At 43.0% G+C, this 22,923-nt stretch overlaps 2 protein-coding genes across 3 annotated transcripts in view; one reads left to right on the top strand and one right to left on the bottom strand.

The window, feature by feature from the left end:
- Positions 1–22,923, bottom strand: part of ankrd65 (ankyrin repeat domain 65) — a 136,228-nt gene that overhangs the window by 95,476 nt on the left and 17,829 nt on the right. The gene's annotated exons all lie outside the window — the stretch shown is intronic.
- On the top strand, positions 1,061–21,458 carry spsb1 (splA/ryanodine receptor domain and SOCS box containing 1). Its single transcript, XM_003228693.4, has 3 exons — positions 1,061–1,358; positions 15,716–16,592; positions 19,512–21,458. The coding sequence occupies exons 2-3, from the start codon at positions 15,899–15,901 to the stop codon at positions 19,637–19,639; spliced, it is 822 nt and encodes a 273-aa protein (XP_003228741.1). The 5' UTR covers positions 1,061–1,358; positions 15,716–15,898; the 3' UTR covers positions 19,640–21,458.

Below are 22,923 nucleotides of genomic sequence, written 5' to 3'. Positions count from 1 at the left end.
ACAGATATATAAACCTCAATTACAATAGAGTCTCACTTATCCAACATAAACGGGCCGGCAGAATGTTGGATAAGGGAATATTTTGGATAATAAGGAGGAATTAAGAAAAAGCCTATTAAACATCAAATTAGGTTATGATTTTACAAATTAAGCACCAAAACATCATGTTATACAACAAATTTGACAGAATAAATAGTTCAATAAGCAGTAATGCTACGTAGTAATTACTGAATTTAGCACCAAAATATCACAATGTATTGAAAACATTGACTACAAAAATGCGTTGGATAATCCAGAACGTTGGATAAGTGAGTGTTAGATGAGACTCTACTGTAATAATAATAATAAATAGAGTAAAATAATACATGTAATAATAGAGTAAAATAATAAAGGCAATAATAATAAGATCAGAGTGAAATAATAAATGTATTAATAATAAGATCAGAGTGAAATAATAAATGTATTAATAATAATAAAAATAAAAATAGAGTAAAATAAATGTAATAGTAGCAACAATAATAGAGAATAAAACATTGGATAAGCGAGTGATAGATAAGTGAGACTCTACTGTACTTAGTTTCCAACAGACCTCACAACCTCTGAGGATGCCTGCCATAGATGTGGGTGAAATGTCAGGTGAGAATGCTTCTGGAACAGCCCAGCTCACAGCAACCCAATGTTATTTGAAGCTGCAAGGCTATTCAATGCTAAAACAAGGTGGCAACATCCACACTTGCCTCAAACAGATAAGAGTTCTTTCTCCCACCCTGGACATCCTACAGCTATATAAGCCCTACTTGCCTTGATTAGTATTGAATAGCCTTGCAGCTTCAAAGCATGGCTGCTTTTTGCCTGGGGGCGGGAATCCTTTGTTGGGAGGAAGCAGCCAGGCTTAGGGGGGGGAAACAGGAAAGGGCCTGAGGCTGTTAGGAATGGTGGGAGTTGAAGTCCAAAACACCCGGAGGGCCCAAATTGGCCCATGTAGTCTAAAAGGGGCAGGTCGGCGTCTCCTTTAAGAGGCGTGGCGTCCCGGGCAAAGGGGCGTGTCCCTCGGCGCCCCCACGTGACCCTGGGCGCTGGGCTTTTAGTCCTGGCCCGAGCAAGCGGCGCGAAGGGCCCTTTTGCAGGCAGCAGCCAAGCGGAGTGAAACCGGAGTTGTGGTTGTTGTTGTTTGGAGACAGACCATGGGGTCGGTTCGGAGCGCGTCGCCCGTCCCGGAGCGGAATCCCACCCAACAGGCGCCGCCACCACCGCCCTCGATCCGGATTGCAGCCCCGGCCGTGTAAACGCCTTGTTTGGCGCGGCTTTTGTTCTTCATCCCAAGGCAGGATCTACTCCTAATCCGGATCAAGAAAGAGGTGAGGAGAGTGGAGTGGGGACATTTATAATAAATTATTATTATTATTAATTATTATTATTATTATTATTATTATTATTATGTGTAATAAAGCTGTGTTATTTTTTATTTTTCCTCCTTTGCTTGCTTTTCTCTCTCGCCTGACTGATCAGAAACACTCATGTTTTTAGGTTCAGGAGTGTCCCGTCTGTATCACAAGAAACTTTGGTCCTCTAGCTGTTTTGGACTTCAGCTCAAGCAGGGGATTCTGGGAGATGTAGTCCAAAAGAGCTGGGAGACCAAAGGGCAGAGGTGTGAACAAGTACAGTAGAGTCTCACTTATCCAAGCTTCTGGATTATCCGAGCCGTTTTTGTAGTCAATGTTTGTAATATATTGTGATATTTTGGTGCTAAATTCGTAAATACAGTACAGTAGAGTCTCGCTTATCCAATGTTCTGGATTATCCAACACATTTTTGTAGTCAATGTTTTCAAAACATCGTGATATTTTGGTGCTAAATTCGTAAATACAGTAATTACAACATAACATTACTGCATATTGAACTACCTTTTCTGTCAAATTTGTTTTCTAACATGATGTTTTGGTGCTTAATTTGTAAAATCATAACCTAATTTGATGTTTAATAGACTTTTCCTTAACCCCTCCTTATTATCCAAGATATTCGCTTATCCAAGCTTCTGCTGGCCTGTTTAGCTTGGATAAGTGAGACTCTACTGTATTAGAAGCAGAGCCGAAATCTGGGTTGCTGTGTGTTTTCTGGGCTGTCTGGCCAGGCTCCAGAAGCATTCTCTCCTGACATTTCGCCCACATCTATGTCAAGCATCCTCAGACGTTGTGAGGAGTGTTGGAAACTTGGCAAGTGGGGTTTATATATCCAACTTGCAAGTGTGAATGTTGCCATTGGCCACCATGATTAGAACTAAATGGCCTTTCAGCTTAAAAGCCTAGCTGCTTCCTGCCTGGGGGAATCCTTCGTTGGGAGGTGTTACCTGGCCCTGATTGCTTCCCATCTGGAATTCCCCTGTTTCTGAATATTTCTGAATATTATTCTTTATCAATCAACAATTAGGCCACACTGTTTATACTTTTATTAGGTAAGGTAAAGGTTTCCCCTGACGTTAAGTCCAGTCGTGACCGATTCTGGGGGTTGGTGCTCATCTCCATTTCTAAGCCAAAGAGCTGGCATTGTCCATAGACACCTCCAGGTCATGTGGCCATCATGACTGCATGGAGCGCCGTTACCTTCCCGCCAGAACGGTGCCTATTGATCTACTCAAATTGCCATGTTTTCGAACTGCTAGGTTGGCAGAAGCTGGAGCTACAGTAGAGTCTCACTTATTCAAGCTAAATGGGCCGGCAGAAGCTTGGATAAGCAAATAAGTTGGATAATAAGGAGGGATTAAGGAGAAGCCTATTAAACATCAAATTAGGTTATGATTTTACAAATTAAGCACCAAAACATCATGTTATACAACAAATTTGACAGAAAAGGTAGTTCAATATGCAGTAATACTATGTTGTAATTACTGTATTTACGAATTTAGCACCAAAATATCACGATATAGTGAAAACATTGACTACAAAAATGGCTTGGATAATCCAGAAACTTGGATAAGTGAGACTCTACTGTAACACTTTTATTATGTGTATAGATTTATTCATATGTCTTGTTGCCTAATATGCTTAACATAGACCCAAGAACAATATAAAGACAGAAAGCCAACACACACGGATAGATACCTATATATAAACTCCAACCATATCCCACGTCAAAAAAGAAGCACAATTAGAGCCCTGGCAGATGGTGCAAAAAGAATCTGCAAACTCCACATCCTCCAAAGTGAACTGAACCACCTAAAGTGGACTCTTCTTTATTTTATTTGTTTACAGTATTTATATTCCGCCCTTCTTTCTCACCCCGAAGGGGACTCAGGGTGGATCACAGTGCACATATGCATGGCAAACATTCAATGCCATTAGACATACGGCATATAGACAGACACAGAGGCAATTTAACATTTGGGTCCACAGGCCAATGGAGACCCCACCACAGACATCAGAAGAGCTTCAAGGCCAAGAACAAGCCATGAGAGGAAAGACAAAGATCTAGTCAGAGGAAAAGTGTTCTTACCATACATCAAGGGAACCACTGACCGCATAGGGAAGCTGAGGAAGAAACACAACCTACAAACTATCTACAGACCCACAAGGAAAGTCCAACAAATGCTACGTTCAGGACAAGGACAAGAGGGATCCTCTCACCTCTGCAGGAGTCTACCGTAGAGCTGTGGACAAGTCTCCATAGCACCAAACGCAGCAGCATTGCCCAAACATGAATCAAGGAACATGAAAGACACTGCAGACTAATTCAACCAGAGAAGTCAGCCATAGCAGAGCACTTGAGGAACCAACCTGAACACAGCATATTACTTGAGAACACAGAAATGCTGGACCACTCTCACAACCACCATGTCAGACAACACAGTGAAATCCACAAGCAGATAGATAATGTCAATAGAAAAGAGTAAACCATGAAAATGAACACAATCTGGCCACCAGTATTAAACTAAAATCAGGTCAGCAAATGAAAAACATTCAGAAAACAGGGGAAATCCAGACAGGAAACAATCGGGGCCAGCTAACACCTTCCAACAAAGAATTCCCCTGGGCAAGAAGCAGCCATGCGTTGAAGCTGCAAGGCCATTCAATGCTAATCAAGGTGGCCAGTGGCAACATTCACACTTGCCTCAAGCAGACATCCGTTATTTCTCCCACCCTGGGCATTATTCCACAGATATATAAACCTCACTTGCCTCACAACCTCTGAGGATGCCTGATAGATGTGGGTGAAATGTCAGGTGAGAATGCTTCTGGAACAGCCCAGCTCACAGCAACCCAATCTTATTATTCCCATTTTCCTACAAATCCCAGGGTTCCCTAGCATGGGGCGATGCCAAACTGCATTCATCCCACAGCAGTGATGCACCCTTAAAGACACAAAACAAAAACACCCCTGTCTTGCTGGGATGCCGAAGCGCATTCTTCTGGTGAGAAAATTACACATTTGGGTGTAATTGCAGCCCAGCAATTAGCTGGAGGCTTGAGTCAGAATGTACTTTTCTTTTTATGTCTAGCACCAAGGACAATTATGACCCAAGGGAAGAACATTTCCCAGCCAAAGGGAACACACTCCTCAAGGGGATGTGACTGTTTTGGATCAGAACTGGAGATACCTGTTTTCATGGACTATGGTTTCCAGAATGTACCAGGCAGCAAGGAAGAATTAGCTTGTGTGGATTTGAACAGAAGAAAGTGGGCTTTAGAGATTACAATGCACAGCATCCTCCATTCAGCAGGAAATATTTTTAAGCTTGTGTGGATCTCAGATGGAGAAAGTGGCTTTTAAAGCCACAGCTGGGCTTTGATAGTACTCAAAAAGCAGACTGGCAAAACCTATAACACAGAAATATCTAAAGTTTAAATAATAAAATACTTTATTGTGTTGTCGAGCGCTTTCATGGCCAGAATCACTGGGTTGCTGTGAGTTTTCCGGGCTGTCTGGCCATGTTCTAGAAGCATTCTCTCCTGATGTTTCCCCCACATCTATGGCAGGCATCCTCAGAGGTTGTGAGGTCTGTTGGAAACTAGGCAAATGAGGATTATATATCTGTGGAATAATGTCCAGGGTGGGAGAAAGAACTTTCATCTGTTTGAGGCAAGTGTGAATGTTACAATTGATCACCTTGATTAGCATTAAAAAGCCTTACAGCTTCAAAGCTTGGGAAGACATAGGCCTGCTCGGAGCCTATGTTTGTCTTGTCTTTGTTCTATGTTAAAAGGCATTGAATGTTTGCCTATATGTGTAATGTGATCCACCCTGAGTCCCCTTCGGGGTGAGAAGGGCGGAATATAAATGCTGTAAATAAATAAAATAAATAAGACAGGGGAATTCCAGGCAGGAAACAAGGTCAGCTAACATTCCCAACAAAGATTTCCCCCAGGCACGGAGCAGCCAGGCTTTGAAGCTGCAAGACCATTCAATGCCAATCAAGGTGGCCAATTGCAACATTCACACTTGCCACCAGTAGACAAGAGTTCTTTCTCCCACCCTGGACATCACTTGCCTAGTTTCCAACACACCTCACAAGCTCTGAGGATGCCAGCCATAGATGTGGGCGAAACATCAGGAGAGAATGCTTCTGGAACATGGCCATACAGCCCGGAAAACTCACAACACCCAATAATACTTTATTACTAACCCGCCCTCTCTCCCCGAAGGGACTCAGGGCAACGTCCAAAGACAAAAATGGCAAGCATTCAATGTTACATGCAATGACCAAGAGAAATAAAACAGAAACAAACAAATAAGCTCTTGCCAGTCAGAAGCTGTTTGTCCCCAGGATCTTTGTCTCGGGGGATGATGGAACAAGAACATGACTGGCTTTAAATGTCAACGCTGGGATAGCGGGAATGTTTCAATACGCCTTTGTCTTAGAATAAGGGAACATCATGTCTGTCCTGGAGAAAAAGTTCCCAAATATATGAACAGGGAAAAAAATGTTCCTGTTTTCTTTCTGTTTGGGTCACCTTTACTTCCCTTATTCAAAAATGTGAATGGATGCCTCCCTTGTGTTCCTCTTTTCCTCCTCCTAGGACAGCTTATTTATGTGATTGGTATCCCACTTTGTTTTAATGGGGCTGAAAGTGTCTTATAATAGAAATTTAAAAAGAACATTTACTGACAGAGTGGAAAAGTTTGCAAAGTTTCTCTCTACTCCCAGCCAGAAAACGATAGGAGATAGAGTCTAATGCTATCAGGTGCATGTCTGAGATCACTTGAACTGCTATGCCTCAATGCTGTGGAACCCTGGGAATTGTAGTTTGGTGAGGCATGAGCCCAGTGTGGCAGGGAAGACTTATAAAACTACAACTTTCCTGTTCCATGGCAGTTAAAAGTGATGTCAATTTGGCAGTGTAGACAGCCTTTAAGGGAGTGATTCCCCCTTAATCCATATTAGTAAAGGTAAAGGTTTCCCCTGACGTTAAGTCCAGTCGTGACCGACTCTGCGGCTTGGTGCTCATCTGCATTTCTAAGCCGAAGAGCCGGCATTGTCCGTAGACACCTCCAAGGTCATGTAGCCGGCATGACTGCATGGCGCGCCGTTACCTTCCTGCCGGAGCAGTACCTATTGATCTACTCACATTGGCATGTTTTCGAACTGCTAGGTTGGCAGGAGCTGGAGCTAGCAGCAGGCGCTCATTCCGTTCCCGGGATTTGAACCTGGCACCTTTCGGTCTGCAAGTTCAGCAGCTCAGCAATTTAACACACTGTGCCACCCAGACTAAATAGAGGGCAACCCTGAACTATGTATTTCCCCTTGAGTTAATTTGCAAAGGATTGGGAATGGGATTGAGACTCTGATCTTGCTCAACTTCTTTCCTAAATAGAAGGCTCAAGGTAACCGTTTGCTTGGCTTCGTGAACGTTGAGTCACTTTGCTGGCTTCTATTATCGCCAGCAGCAGCACTTAGCCGGGAAGATAAAAGCCACATTAAAAACAAGGCCATGAGACAAGATAGCTAATAGAGCATCAAGGAAGGAAGGGTTTTTTAATGGGAAGGGTGGGGATCCTGCAATGCTGCAAATGGTATTCCAGCTCCTAGCATGCCTTGCCTTTGCCACTGGGATTTGCAGTCCATCAGGAGACATGCATTATTTCTTGTCTAATTGCTTTATATGCTTTTAGTGCAGTTTCTTTCAGGATACCGTTGTTAAAATTGAGAGCCATCAGGGATTATAGTTTGAATGTTAGACTACAACTGTAGAGAGAAGAGTTCGAATTCCTGCTGAGCCATGAAAACCGACAGGGTGAATCTGCACTGACTACAATAGGGTCACTCTGGGTGAATCTGCACTGTAGAACGAATGCAGTTTAACACCACTTTAATTGACATGGCTCAGTATTCTAGAATCACTAGCTATGCCCGGCCACACGTTGCCGTGGCTTATGGAATAGCAGTGAATAGCCTTGCAGCCTCAACGCCTGGCTGTTTTCTTCTCATGGGAATCCTTATTCGGTGACCTGGAATGCAACGGAATAGGCTTGCTGCTTGGAAGGCTGGGTACTTGCGTTCTAGGGAAATGTTTTTTTGGCCTACTAGAATTGCAATGAATAGCTTCACTACTTCAAAGCCCGTCTGCTTCCTACCTAGGGGAATCTTTGGTTGGCCAGCTTCAATAGTACAGAGCAGGGGTCCCCAAACTAAGGCCCGGGGGCCGAATGCGGCCCATCGAAGCCATTTATCCGGCCCCCATGGCACAAAGGCAGAAGGGGATTGGACTCAATGGCCCAAAGGGTCTCTTCCAACCTTCCTTTTTATTGTTGTTGTTGTTATTATTATTAACAACAACATTGAGGCTGGGTGGCCATCTGTCAGGGACGCTTTGCTTGTGCTTTTGATGCACAAAGGCAGAAGAGGGTTGGACTAAATGGCCCGAGAGGTCTCTTCCAACCCTCTTTATTACTGTTGTTGTTATTATTACTATTATTATTAACATTGAGGCGGGGAGGTCATCTGTCTGGGGTGCTTTGCTTGTGCTTTCGGTGCACAAAGGCAGAAGGGGATTGGACTCAATGGCCCAAAGGGTCTCTTCCAACCTTCTTTATTATTATTATTATTGTTGTTATTATTATTATTGTTATTATTAATTATTACTGCTCAGTGGCCAACTATAGTCCGGCCCTCCAACAGTCCGAAGGATCGTGAACTGGCCCCCTGTTTAAAAAGTTTGGGGACCCCTGGTACAGAGTAGTATCACTGCTTCAAAGCCTGGCCACCTTCTACCAAGGTTAATCCTTTGTTGCACTGAATAGCCTTGCAGCTTCAATGCCTGGCTGTGTTATACCTAGGGGAATCCTTGTTTTATTGTTGAGTAATTTGCTTTATTGTTTTGCTTCTGCTTTTATATTGTTGTGTCTGGGCTAGGCCCCATGTAAGCTGCCCCGAGTCCCTTTGGGGAGATGGGGCGGGGTATAAGAATATTGTTATTATTATGACACAGCAAACAAGATAGACATGCTGGATTTCGTATCACAAAATCACAAGTCGAACACTTCCCAAGTGTCTAGGACTGTGTGATGTATTTTCAGATGATGCGCGCAGATCCCAGCAGGGTGGCCTTTTGCAGCTGGCTGATCGTAATTTTGTCAATGTCTATTGTTTCCAAATGCCAGCTGAGATCTTTTGGCATGGCACCTAATGTGCCCATCACCACCGGGGAATCCTTGTTTTATTGTTGAATAATTTGCTTTATTGTTTTGCTTCTGCTTTTATATTGTTGTGTCTGGGCTAGGCCCCATGTAAGCCGCCCCGAGTCCCTTTGGGGAGATGGGGCGGGGTATAAGAATATTGTTGTTATTATTATTATTATTGGCAACCTCGATCAAAGAGCCGCTTTGAAGCCTGGCTACTCCCTTTATAGGGGAATTTTTGTTTGGCCAGCTTGAACTACAACTCCAAGTATACCATAGTACTGTGTTGTTGTTTATTCGTTCAGTCACTTCCGACTCTTCGTGACCTCAGGGACCAGCCCTGTACTGGTATTAAGCCATGGCAATTAAAGTGGTGTCAAACTGCAGTCATTCTACAGTGTATACACACCCTGTATCGGGAATGATTTGAAGACACGCAACAATTATTTAAATTGTTCAAATTTATTTTGTTCTATGCCACCCTGAGATCACATGTCACCTGGCGTATAAAGATTTTCATAAATGTCTTTCCCTTTTCTTAAGATGCGAAGAAGCCAATAGTACAAAACATAAAGATTGAACAGCCCACAAGCATTAGCTTGGAATACGTGAGAATGTGCAGAGAAACCCCTGTTAATCTTTAAAGTGCTCCAAGGCTCATTCTTTATATTTCTCAGAAGATAGGACAAAAGTTAGGTTGCACTTGGATTAGAATCGAGATAAACTAGATTGTTTGGCATCTGAAAAATATGGGCCTTGGGTTGCTGTTTTTTTAAGAGCATGTTTCGGGTCATAAAGGCTCAAGGGAGCCCTGAAGGCATGCTTGAGTTAGTTGTTGTTGTGCGACATAAGTAATCCTTGATTTGGGTTGCTGTGCGTTTTCCAGGCTGTATGGCCATGTTCCAGAAGCATTTTCACTTGAGGTTTCGCCCATAATCCATGGCAGGCATCATCAGAGGTTAGGCCAGTTAGAAACTGGGATTTATATATCTGTGGAATGATGTCCAGGGTGGGAGAAAGAACTCTTGTCTGTTGGGGGCAAGTGTGAATGTTGCACTGGCCATCTTCATTAGCATTGAATGGCCTTGCAGCTTCCTGCCCGGGGAATCCTATATTGGGAGGTGTTAGCTGGTATTTTTGTTTCCTGTCTGGAATTCCCCTGTTTTCTGAGTGTTCTTTATTTATTTATTTATTATTTATTGCATCACTTCTACCCCGCCTTCTCACCCCGAAGGGGACTCAGGGCGGATCACATTACACATATAGGCAAACATTCAATGCCTTTTAACATAGAACAAAGACAAGACAAACATAGGCTCCGAGCGGGCCTCGAACTCATGACCTCCTGGTCAGAGTGATTGTTGCAGTTAATTGCAGCTGACTTGCTCTCCCGCCTGCGCCACATATACCTTAAAAAAAAAACAGTTTACATCAAATTTAAAAGTCTTTCAGAATTAAAAATTAAAATTAAAAATATACATTAAAACCTGCATAATTGTACATTTAAACATTTAAGGCGCTTTTAATGTCCAGGTGGGGGTCTGTCAATGAGTCATATATTCATATCGCGATTCTGCTGCTACTCATGTTCAAATGCCTGATCCCATAACCACGTTTTTGTTCTCTTTTGGAAAGACAGGAGGGAGGGAGCCTGTCTAATTTAAGAACACTTCCCCAGGTACTAGCCTCTAATAGTCAAGAGCTCTTTCTCTCACCCTGGACATTATTCCACAGATATATAAACCCCACTTACTTAGTTTCCAACAGACCTCACAACCTCTGAGGATGCCTGCGATAGATGTGGGCGAAACGTCAGGAGAGAATGCTTCTGGAACATGGCCATACAGCCTGGAAAACTCATAGCAACCCAGATGTACCCTCCTTCTTTTTGCCTTATGTATGGCAACATAGTTCTTTGACAGAATGGTGTAAGGTTGAGGTTTGGTGGAGCAACTGTTTTGCAGTGCCAGCCCTTTGCCCTTCTTCTGTCTTGACTCATCTGAAAGAAGCATATTTTTTAAAATCTCTAATCTTTTGGGAGGTTGCAGGGGAGGAAATCGGTTAGGCAGTGATTTCCCAACTCTGGTCTGTTGGTTAACATGCTTTTGGTTTAACACTGCACACATATACTAAGCGCTACTAAAACTACTCCAAATGTAGCGTCTGGGGCACCATTTCTGTGTCACTTTGCTGTGAGCAAAATGCAAAGACCCCATCCTATATTGAACGGGATTGCCAGAAAAATGCAATTCTCCCTTTCAAGGGACAATTATCTGGTAGAGGTAGACTTAAGCGCCCTTCTAGACAGGCCCTGTATCACAAGATCTGATCCCAGGTTTACTGCTTTAAACTGGATTATATGAGTCCGCACTACCAGATAATCTGGGATAAAATAGAAAAGCTGAGATCGGATTCTGACATATAGGGCCCTTAGGTGGAAACTGCAGTTTTAATTGAGACATTGTCATCAGACTGATAGGTTTGGCAGTCTTTGTTGGCATCATGGCTAAAGCTGTCTTTTTGTAAACAGAAGTGGTATATGCAACAAATCTAATTCATTATCTCTTTTTCCCCTTACACTGTTTAGTTTTTTTCAAATTCCACCCAGTCTCAAAGGACTTGAATGAAGATGGCCACTTTGGCTCCTCTCTGTTGCCCTTTGCATCCAGCCTCGGATTGCGTAGTGGGCGATAATGCAATCGGTATTGCAGAACTTTTTCCTGAGTCTATCTGCTGTTGACTGCATGGGACTTACAATCTCCAGTGCATTTAGTATGTGTTTTTAAATAAACTTTCTCCTGCACTGACATTATTAAAAAAATGCCAGCTTCGTACAGCTAGGAGCCTGCGATTCCTAAGAGAGACTACAGTGCCCTCCTCTCCACTTTGTGCTTCCAAATCTGGTTTTTCCTGTTGCCGAATCACAGAAGCCAGCAGCCCTGTTTAGCCAGTTGGTTATGCCACAGTCACTGGCCCATGTGGTCTGTGTTGAAAGCCAAAAGAATCCGGAAGCTTAGCCCCTAGACATATTGGATTTCATGTCCCATCACCCTCTGGTTTAGGATACTGTAATGATGGGAATGTTCTGGGGATTTGCAAAGCCCAGATTCTATTCCCCAGCATCAACAACCAATGTTGCCTATGGTAGTTAAGAGGCAAGCAATATTAATTTGTGAGGCATTGAGACAAATAGCTATTGCAGGCAAGCAGTGGGCTTAACAATGCATTTGCAATGGCCATGGAGATGTTGCACCTCCTATCATCCCCACATACCAACCACGTTGGGATGAAGGGAGTTGCTAGCTGATGCCTCCACCTGATGCTTGCATTCGCCAAGGACCGTCTTTTGACACGGCTATAGGGTGAAACACAGGAGGTGAATTTAACTATTTGTTTTAACAGTTCTATGTTTAATTTTTAATATTGTAGGTTTTGAATGGTAATACAGTAGAGTCTCACTTATCCAACATAAACGGGCCGGCAGAATGTTGGATAAGCGAATACATTGGATAATAAGGAGGCATTAAGGAAAAACCTATTAAACATCAAATTAGGTTATGATTTTACAAATTATGAACCAAAACATCATGTTATACAACACATTTGACAGAAAAAGTAGTTCAATACGCAGTAATGCTAGGTAGTAATTACTGTATTTATGAATTTAGCACCAAAATATCATGATATATTGAAAACATGGACTACAAAAATGCGTTTGATAATCCAGAATGTTGGATAAGCGAGTGTTGGATAAGTGAGACTCTACTGTATATGTTGTTTTTAGTGTAATGAGCTGCTTTGGGTATTGTTAAGAGAAGGAAGCAGGAAAGAATAATAATATAATGCTGCACCCATTAAGTTGGGGGGGGGGATTGGGGTTTACTTATGAGGAAACCATATGGTGAACGTCTATCATTCTAGTGTCAAGGTTGATTACAACTCCCAGCATTCCTCACCCTCACACAACTGCAGACAAGACACAAATTTCATTTAAACACTACCAATACACAAATCCCACATTAACACAATCACACCTGAAGGGCCACATCCTAGTCTCCCGGAACAGAGACAAAAGGCATTCTGGGCATCTTGGTTGGCAGCGCCTGAATTTCCCCATGTCTTATGTCAGATCTAGGATTTGCAATTGCATAACGGCCCTGGACGCCTCAACAGTGGACACTCTAGGCTGCTCTTCATTATATAATGACACCTGTTTGACTTGCATGGAAAAGGGCGTGATTCCACAATTGGTGCTCTGGGTTGATAGCCCAAAAGCCTGTTTGGCAACCAGTGTGTGGCTTCCTTGGCACTCAGGGTGGAGGTGTATATGTGTTACATAAACTAAATTATTAGTGGCATTAAGTTGATAGTTATCTGGGAAGGGCAGGATGAAGGCTGTACTGACTTATATGTAGTTGGCCCTGATTTATTCATTCACTCATTTCAGTCAGCCATAGTTCAGTATCTGAGTGTTTTCTTCGGTTTCTGATCTATAGCACATAGTTAGTCAAAGGAACTCCTAACCATAAGAATTAGCAATGGAAGCCAACACGGATGGCATTGAAAAGTGGATTGGGCAAACCCATGTATAAGATTATCTGTGGTAATTAGTCATGATGACTATAGATTATAAATAAGACCCCATAATCCATGGGGGATACGTTCCCAGCCAGATGGTCAGTATCTCAAGCTGTGGATACTACAGACCTCCATTTAAATTACCTGAATTTTCGTCCCAACATACCATAGAGTCACAGCAGAGGCCCTAGAGATTTCTAAGAGTTGTTTTCCAGATAAAAAAACCCAGGAATTTCAGGCATGAAACAATCAGGCCAGATAACACCTCCCAACAAAGGATCTGCCCCAGGCAGGAAGCTTCCAGGCTATACAGTGCTAATCAAGATGATCAATTGCAACATTCACACTTACCGCAAGCAGACAAGAGTTCTTTCTCCCACCCTGGACATTTTACAGATATACAAATCCCAGTTGCCGAGTTTCCAACAGACCTCACAACCTCCGAGGATGCCTGCCATAGATGTGGGCAAAACGTCAGGAGAGAATGCTTCTGGAACATGGCCATACAGTCAGGAAAACTCACAGCAACCCAAAAAATAACATTTTATTTGCAATTTATCCACTTTCAAGAGGACCCCAGACCCCCAACCCAGCAAACGTGGAGGACCTACTATACATGTAATTGGCAAAATGGGATTTTCCCCTTTCATGTGCAAGTCTGCGATTGCTCCTTTTTCTCGGAAAAGCTCTCCTGGCAGAAATGTTGTGTTTGGAAGGCTTCCCCACAATGAACTGAATAAAGGGACTTTCCTCCCTCTATTCAAGTCTTGATTATTGAGTAAAATGCCTTGTGTTTGAAAAGCCATGGACACGGTTTTGTTTGGAGTGTGAAGAATTGCTTAATCCCGCTAGTTAAAATTTTCCAGTAAAGAAGGAAGTCCCAAAAAGAGGAGAAAAGTCACAATTCTGTCTCTACCTTCCCTTTTATAATACAATTAATGCAGTTCGATACCATGGCTCATAGGAGTAGTAGTTTAGTGAGGCATTAGCACTCTCGGCCAGAGAAGATAAAAATTATGGCTCCCAAGGTTTTATTGCAATGAGCCAAGTCAAATGACATTGGACAGCCTCCTTTGATCACCTTCATTTTGCAGCACATTTTGGTTCAGAGTTGGAATCCCCAAACTGGACATTATCTGTTTTCCTCATCTGTCACTGCAAAGATTGAAGTTAGGTGTCTTCGGTTACTTTTGCTTTCAAAGGAAATGTAGCAGCCAGTCCTAACCACCAAAACAAACTTAGTGGAGCTGCTTTTGTCTGCTAGACTTTTCATCAAGCCTCAAAGGCAGTAGGTAACGTCTGATGCATCTCTCTGCGAAGACCAGTGACTTTCTGTATATATTTCAGATTTCAATATTAATGTCAAAAATACGTAGTATGATTTTACATAGGATTTGTGCTACATTAGAACAGTAAAGACAAATATCACTTAAGTAAAATAAACATTAAATATTAAATAACCAAAAAAAAAATAAGGTGTAAACACTAAGCTAATCTGGGAATCTGCTATTGCAACACATCCAATGAAGTGGTTTAAAACCAGTATAAAAAAAGATTAGGACTAAGTACGTTCCAGTCTACTTGGAATACACGAAGCTCATTCCAGAAGCGTGTTTAAGAACTGGTCCAAGAGTCCAGAAGAGCCTTGACTCCCAGTGTGACCATCATCCCACTTTCTTTGCTAGTTAACTTGCACCCAGTATGCTTTATTGTGCCAATTGTTTGCCTTTCATGAAAATCTGCTCTGGGTGTCAGTCTGAACTTTAAAGGAGTTCCAAGGTGTGGCAAATCCAGTCTCCAAAACCTGGAAAAATCAAACTGGCCTGAAAACACATTTGTGTTTGTCTTCCTGGGTATCTGATGTGAAGTGCTGGCTCTTTGCATCATTGTCATTTTAGCACCCTTCTCCCCCCACACTTTTTTCACGCTTTTGAAAGAATATTTTCTCTTTGCGGGTGTGTTGTTCGCACAGGGTCTGATTCACGCTGGAGCACATTTTTCCATACCCAGCGAAACCTTGGTCATAAGTTACGGTGGTGACTGCAGCTGGCTGGATTTCCGCAAGATTGCCTCACTCCAGGAAATGTGTTAAAGCCTCTCTTTTTTTTTTTTCTTCGAAAGCAAGGTCCCACCCTTTCAGCCCTTCATTTTAAAAAAAAAGATGGAGTGGTTTTTTGCCATATTTTCTTCTTGGTACAGCCACACACAAAAACTTATTTGGGACAGTGGTTTCCAGAATGCCCTAGCCGCCATGCCCTTCTGGGAGCTGTAGCCCAAACAATTCCCTTTTGCATAATCTCCCTTTTTCTTAGAACCTAGAACCTTTTTGTCGAGGCATATGAGTCATTCCATCTTAGAACATGGCAACCCTTCCAACAGAAGGTGGTGGCAACTGTACCGTTCTGCCAGAAGCCATATTAGTAATATTACCAGATCACTAAGAGACATTGTCTGTCTCCCTACGCATACAGTGCCTTTTTCTTTTAATGTTTAACTCTTCCATCTTGTTTTTCTTTCCACCCATTAGCAATCCCGACCAGCGACCGCATCATCTCAGCCTTGTTTCATAGCAACCTTTCCTCTTTCCACTGAAGTCCTGGATGACCTTTGCGAAAAGCCGGAGGAAAAGTCCGTTGATGATCATCGATAGGTGAAGAAGGAGAAAAAAGGTTGGTTGATGACCGTAAATAGGTGACTATCAAGAATCAGGATGGGACAGAAAGTGACCGGCGGCATCAAGACAGTGGATATGCGGGACCCAGCTTACCGACCGTTGAAGCAGGCGCTTCAGGGTTTGGACTACTGCAAGCCGGCCCGGCTGGACTTACTTTTGGACATGCCATCTGCCTCCTATGAGGCCCAGTTGACACACTCATGGAACAACGATGACCGGTCACTCAATGTCTTTGTGAAGGAGGACGACAAACTCATCTTCCACAGGCACCCGGTGGCCCAGAGCACAGACGCCATCCGGGGCAAAGTGGGCTACACGCGGGGGCTCCACGTCTGGCAGATCACCTGGGCCATGCGCCAGCGGGGCACCCATGCTGTAGTTGGGGTGGCCACAGCCGAGGCCCCGTTGCACTCAGTGGGTTACACAACGCTGGTGGGGAATAACCATGAGTCCTGGGGCTGGGACCTGGGGCGCAACCGGCTCTACCATGACGGCAAGAACCAGCCTGGCAAGACCTACCCAGCCTTCCTGGAGCCTGACGAGACCTTTGTGGTGCCGGACTCCTTCTTGGTGGTGCTGGACATGGACGATGGGACACTGAGTTTCGTGGTGGATGGGCAGTACATGGGGGTGGCCTTCCGTGGGCTGAAAGGGAAGAAACTTTACCCAGTGGTGAGCGCCGTGTGGGGCCATTGTGAAATCCGCATGCGCTACTTGAATGGACTGGACCGTAAGTATTTGTTCTCTTGGTTTGAGATTGGAAATACAAATATACAATGGGCCCTTTGTATCCACTGGTGCTTGGTTCCAGGCACCCCCCATGGAGAACAAAATCGAGGATGTTTAAGTAATTATACAGAATATCCCTTGCACAGAATTCCAAAATGCTCCAAAATTGTCCCCATGGATAGCTGAGAGTGTGACATCTTTCCTTTATGATAGCTCAGTGTATCGAAACTTTGTTTAGTTCAGCATGTTTCTGCAAACATTTTTTATCCAAAACTAACAAACTGCAGATATGAGTTCCATAGTTACGGTGATCTGACTGCTGTCTTTCCTCATTCCTTCACGGCTGATTTTCCAAGTCTTTGTTGTCTCCTCGTTTCTATCCTTATACTGCTATATGTTACAGGAATTCACCTTCTTTAAAAATCTGCTTATCTGCACCCAGGGAGCTGAATTCCTGTTCAAGATAAGAGCTTTTTGCGCTGAGTCAGATCACTCAGCTGCGATTCAGCAAAACACCCTTCTAATCTCTTTCTTCACCCATCTGCCTCCAAGGCTGTCTTGTTCTTTTCTTCGATGTGTGTGGCATTTTGTTCCTGGTTTTGTCTGAATTGCAAATATAAAGGGGGAATCTTTTGAGGTTTTATTGGCCCTTTCAGATTGCAAATGTGTGCCTGGGAATCCTGATAGAAACAGATCTGCAGTCAGGAGGAGATTTGACCTTTTTAGCTCCATAGGGCTAGGCATCTAGTATGCATTTTTCTCATTGCAGTACACATGACAGGAGACCTGGGACCAATCTACACTGTAATATTCATGCAGATTGACATCACTTTAACTGCCATGATAGCCATGGTTTCATTTATCCGCATCTGACATACTCTTGGTCCTCCAGCACGACTGAATATTCTAGCACCAGAAATCCTTCATTTCATTAGCATTTGCTGTTGTCCACAGTTTTGTGTATTCTTCTCTTTCCTTCAATCATAATTCCAACCAGCATTGGGAGCTGAGCCGATGTGCTGGTACGGAAGCCTACAATGGCATCTTTGTTTAATTCAGATATATTATCTTCGCAAGCGAAACCGCATGACAAACAAGGAGAAGGCCAAACAAGCTGGATTCGTTTGGTTTGGCCAGCCAGACCTTTGAGCAAATAATGGGAATCAGAGATGTTAACTGGTTGAAATTCTGCCGTCAGGGAATGCATGCTAAACACAGGCGCAAGGAGTATCTCTTTTGATCTGGTTTGTGTAGATTGACGTATTTATGGTCATTCAGACGTCGGCAGGGTTTTGGTTTTTGGAAATCCCATAGAATACAATTGTAGAACAAGGCTTCCCAGAAGCCCTGAGGACTAGTAACATCTTCTATTTGTTTTTCAATTTTTTAATGTGGGATTTTGTACAATTTGGGCAACTTGCATTTTATTGGGGGGGGGGGGGGGTTTAAAGTAGTTTTCCTTGTTCCTCTGAAACAGGACCTATAGCATTTAGTATTGGTTGGTTTCCCATACAGGTAATACCAAGCCTAACTCTGCTTAGCTTCCAAGGTCTGACAGTATCTGATACCTTAAGGCTATTTCAGTATCTAAACCAACAACCTTTTCAAATAAGTCTAGATCATGATATAGTGAAGGAGCAAAGCATGCCCAGTTTTTGTCTCTTCCTTGTGAATTTCTGTTTGTTTTGAAAGGTATCAAGATAATCTTTAGTCAGCCATGTAACCAGTTCTCAGTGTTTACATTTGCTGGTGTAATATACAAGCAGTTCAATGTTGCCTAACTCAGATCAAAACAAAAAAAGTTTGGTAAATGTTGAGGTTATTTTAGCTGAGCGAATGTGTGCAGACTTGGTAGAAGGGAGTTCATGATATGCGCAGTATTACTTTTGTGGATGCAGAGTTTGGATCCACAGAGTTTGATGCTTGGCTCCAGGGAACTCTGGACCTAATTTTTCCATGCCATGTTAATTGCATACATTTCTGTTAAGTTGCAATTGCTGGTCCTGAAAAACATAAAGGGGTGCAAGGAATTCTGAGGTTGTAGCCTATATTTCAGAGGATGGAACTGGCAAAGCTACCTCTGAGTCTTCATTGCCTAAGAAAATCCTATGGAAGCCATAGGGTTGCCCGAAGTCAACAGGCAACTTGAAGGTGCAGACACACACTGGATTAAACACTTAATCTGAATAATAAATCGGCTTTGATGTCAGTCAGCATTTTGGATTTTTGAGCAATGATCAATTGGTAGAGTGGGTTGCTGTGAGTTTTCCAAGCTGTATCCTCCATAACAAGAGAGAGCGCCTTCTCGGTGGTGGCCTCGCAGCTCTGGAACTCCCCAAAAAGATGCAATTGGCCCCCTTTCTACTGGCCTTTCGTGCACAGGTCAAAAACTTTCTGTGGAAGCAGGCCTTTCCCCGATAACCCATAATAGGAAATGACCAGGCTGCTGTTGCCCGCTTTTGGTCCAAAACTATTTAGCTGTTTGTGATTCCTTTATTTTATCATTTTTAAACTTATTTATTATGCAATGCTTTTGACACGAAATAAATAAATAAATAAAACCAGGCTGCTACGAGTAAGGCATATCAGTGAAGGCTATCTTGGGCTTGCTTACGTTTATATAGTCTAAAGAAGCGGAGCTCACGGCCGGAGGCCCAGGGAATTGTAATAGTACATGTTGTGTTTATTAAGCTTGTAATATATGGTTTATGTAATGTTTTATTTGTTTATTCTGTTTTTGCTTTAGTGTCATGTAATTTCTATTGTTTTAACCATTGTTCACCACTTTTGATTCTCACCCATGGGAGAAAAGTGGGATAAAAATAATAAATAAATATTGCAGGCACTACAAGATTATCTAGTCTAGCCCCATTGCCAATTCTATGGTTAACAGTATGTGCTTCTGTCTGTCTTCCTGCAGCTGAACCTTTGCCTCTCATGGACCTTTGCCGGCGAACTGTGCGCCTTACTTTGGGCAAATCTCGATTGAACGAGATCCAAGACCTACCGCTGCCGGAATCTCTCAAGAGTTACCTTCTCTACCAATGACCTCCATTCTGGGGCTAGACAGAAGAAGCAAAATGCGGGAGGGAGGCATCAATCGGCGATGGCAGCACCTTTGGACAAGGATTTATGTTGCTTTCCATGTTTCTACACATACTTTTCTAATTGCTTTTTTGCTATTGGAGATCCAAAATCGACGCCATGCCATTGGCTGTGCCAAATGAAATACTGGCCTTGATATGTTCCCTGTCTGGTTTACTTGCCTTCTGGAGACTTTGGTTCTCTGATTCTTCTGCCAGATTGATCTGCTTAATGCCATTGCTCTGCCTTGATTTGGAAAGAACATCCTTTGGAGAAATTGAGGCTATGGATATGAGATGAGATCCGAAGGATTACAAAAACTGCCAGCATTTCTGCTCTAAAAAGATCACTCCCTGTAGACTTGCATTTTAGACAATACTGGAATAAGCAGCCATCTGAAATGTCAAAGACCCTACCTGTTGTCCAATATTAACTATGCCTTCTCCATTTGGGTATGAGACCATCACCACTCATCGAAGGCTTGGAGATGCTTGGATTCTCAAAATAACTCATCTTTCTGGGTATTCACTTGAACCTGTAGCTTGAGGTGATGAAAGGGGGGGGGGGGTATAATATGGAGGATAAGCTTAGAATGGCACAAAGGCACCCCAAATTTGGGAGTAAGGAGCTCTTCTAGGCTGATTTTACCTTGAGTAAACATTTGTGCTGTGCGATAACACCCAGCAATCCTGGCCGTGGAGGATGATGGGCCTTGTAATCAAAGGAGTGTGCCATTGGTCTTGTACCCATGTTTCAGCTTTGGGTTGGCCTTGTCTTTCCCCCAGTTTCAAACAGAGCCTTCCAATATATTGTAGATTTCTAGAATTCATGGTTTTCTCCTCCTCTGCATTCTTCTGGCTGGCATTTTAAATATCCAAATCGGAAAATATTCCATGTATATTGCAGTCCCAACCACATCTGGATCATTCTCCTTCGGGAATGGGCTGAAAAAGATGCCTGAGCCATGGTTTATCTTTTTTATCCTTTGAATTTATCGAAAGTCCTTTGGAAACACTCCTTTGTTGTCTGCGAACCCTACAAAACCTTTAGGGCTTGATCCATGGCCGTGCCACATTGTTACTCTAGAAGAGCAAGTTCTGCTTTATCCAGGGAGAAGGGTGTATTATTAATTTAGCCAAATTAACAACCTTCTAAGCTCCCTCCGCAGCAGGGTATATTTTGCACATGGTTTTCTTACGGGGTGAAGAAAGCACCAATTTCTCTGTTACTGCCTCACCGGATTTGTGTAGGGTGTGTTCTCTTCTTCTTTTTTAAAAAGAAAACTCTATATAGGTACAAATGAGCTTATTTGTTAGGAAATGTTAATATATATATATTGCCTTTTTGTATGGAAGAGAACTGTGTTTGGGTTTATGTTTTTAAGAAATGCTGCTGTAGGAAACTTGTGTATGTTTGTTTTTTTAATGAAGAAAATAGCCTCATTTTCTTTTAAAGCACACAAGTGGTGCCAAGATCAGATTTGGGGAGAAGAACGCAACCTGCCTCCTTTTTTAAACAAACTCTTACAAGAGGAACACTTTGCAATTGCACAAAGGATTATAAACGTGTACAGAGCCAGACATCTTCTTGTTTCGATATCCTTCAATCCCACTTGGGTCTCTTCCACCGACACCATCTTTTCCTCTGCCCCTGCTTTCCACCCCTTGGTGAGTCTAGATTGTGTAGCTTTTAAACCTTTCACTATTCTCCCCACTATTGATTGTAGATAATCAGTTATCTTTTTAAAAAACAATAAAAATAAAAGTTTATTAAATACTGTGAACACAGGGTGTTGTTCTTATACGTGAAGCAGAACCTGGAGGGGTGTGTGTGAGAAAATCAGACAATTCAAAGTGGGCAAAGAACATTATTTAATAAATGTTGTTTGTCTTGAAGTCATACAATTTTTTAATTGTGTCAGAAGCGACTTCCGAACATACTGCTAGTCGTTTCTAGTGTAAGCAAATTGGCAGTCTACAGAGATGTTGCCCAAGGGATGCCTGTATGTGTACCATACAGCTGGGAGGCTTCTCATGTCCCTGCAAGCTAGAGCTGATAGATAGGAGCTCACCCCATCTCGCGGATTTGAGTCAGCAACCCAACCTTCAGATCAGCAGTTCAGCCAGCACAAGGGTTTAACCCATTGTTCCTAGTCATACCATAGAATCGTAGAGTTAAAAGGGATCCCAAAGGTCACATAGTTCTGCCAGGGAGGAATACATAGTCCAAGCACTCCTGACAGATGGCCATCTAGCCTCTGCTTCAAAACTTCCAAATGAGGACCAGGCTTTAGCACGGCAGGTTAAACCACCAGCTACCATAAATCTTGTCCATCGGGAGGTTGACAAGCTCGGGTCAGGGTGAGTTCCTAACCTTTAGCCCAGCTTCTGCCTCCCTAGTGTTTTGAAAGCAAAATGTGAGTAAATAAATAGGGACTACTTAAAAACGGGGAGGTATTTTAAAGGTCCCCGGAAAATGCTGGTGATTCAGTCAAAAGGAGGAAGTTTACAAAGTTCTTCAACAGGAAGATGAAGTGACAGCAATCCCCCGTGCCTGGAACCAAACACAAGCTTCCAGGATGCCGAAGATGGGAAAGCCATATACTTCTATGCAAGTGTATAAACGGCATTGAATGTTTGCCGCATACATTCTGTGATCCGCCCTGAGTCCCCTTTGGGGTAAGAAGGGCGGAATATAAATACTGTAAATAAGTAAATAGAGGAGACTCCGCTGGATGGCAATAAACCCTTTTGAACAAATCTGAGCAAGAAAACCCCACAATAGGGTCGCCATAAGTCATACACTGGAGCCTATATAAATAGCTTTCAGGCCACAGTTTGCCCCATCTACTATTTATTTTTTTCAAAATGGATTTGGGTCCACGGAGGTAGAGAGTTGGGCACGGTTCCTGTTGGAGGGGGAGGATTGTGCTAAAAAGCACTTTTATCTGGGACTATCAGTGGGCAATAGTTAAGGGATGGAATGTGGATTGTGTGAAAGGAGAGGGGGAAAGAAGGGAAGTATTTTGTTCCCGCTGACTTCCAGACACCCAAACAACCAGCTGTAGCCGAAATAAATGATCCCTACTGTGTTGTTTTGTGTTTGTGGTTGCAACGGCAACCCTGGTCCTGATGTGGGGAGAGGCCTGGAGCCATGAAAGAGGAGGATGTTTCTCGTGCAAAACACGTGGATTAATTGGAATGTGAGCTGGGGAAAGAGCCATTTTTTTGGACTCCCCAAGTCCCGGA

The sequence above is a fragment of the Anolis carolinensis genome, unplaced genomic scaffold (genome assembly GCF_035594765.1).
Source record: "Anolis carolinensis isolate JA03-04 unplaced genomic scaffold, rAnoCar3.1.pri scaffold_15, whole genome shotgun sequence".
Lineage (NCBI taxonomy): Eukaryota > Metazoa > Chordata > Lepidosauria > Squamata > Dactyloidae > Anolis > Anolis carolinensis.
The sequence above is the reverse complement of the archived record's forward strand: the minus strand, read 5'-3'. Positions and strand labels throughout refer to the sequence as shown.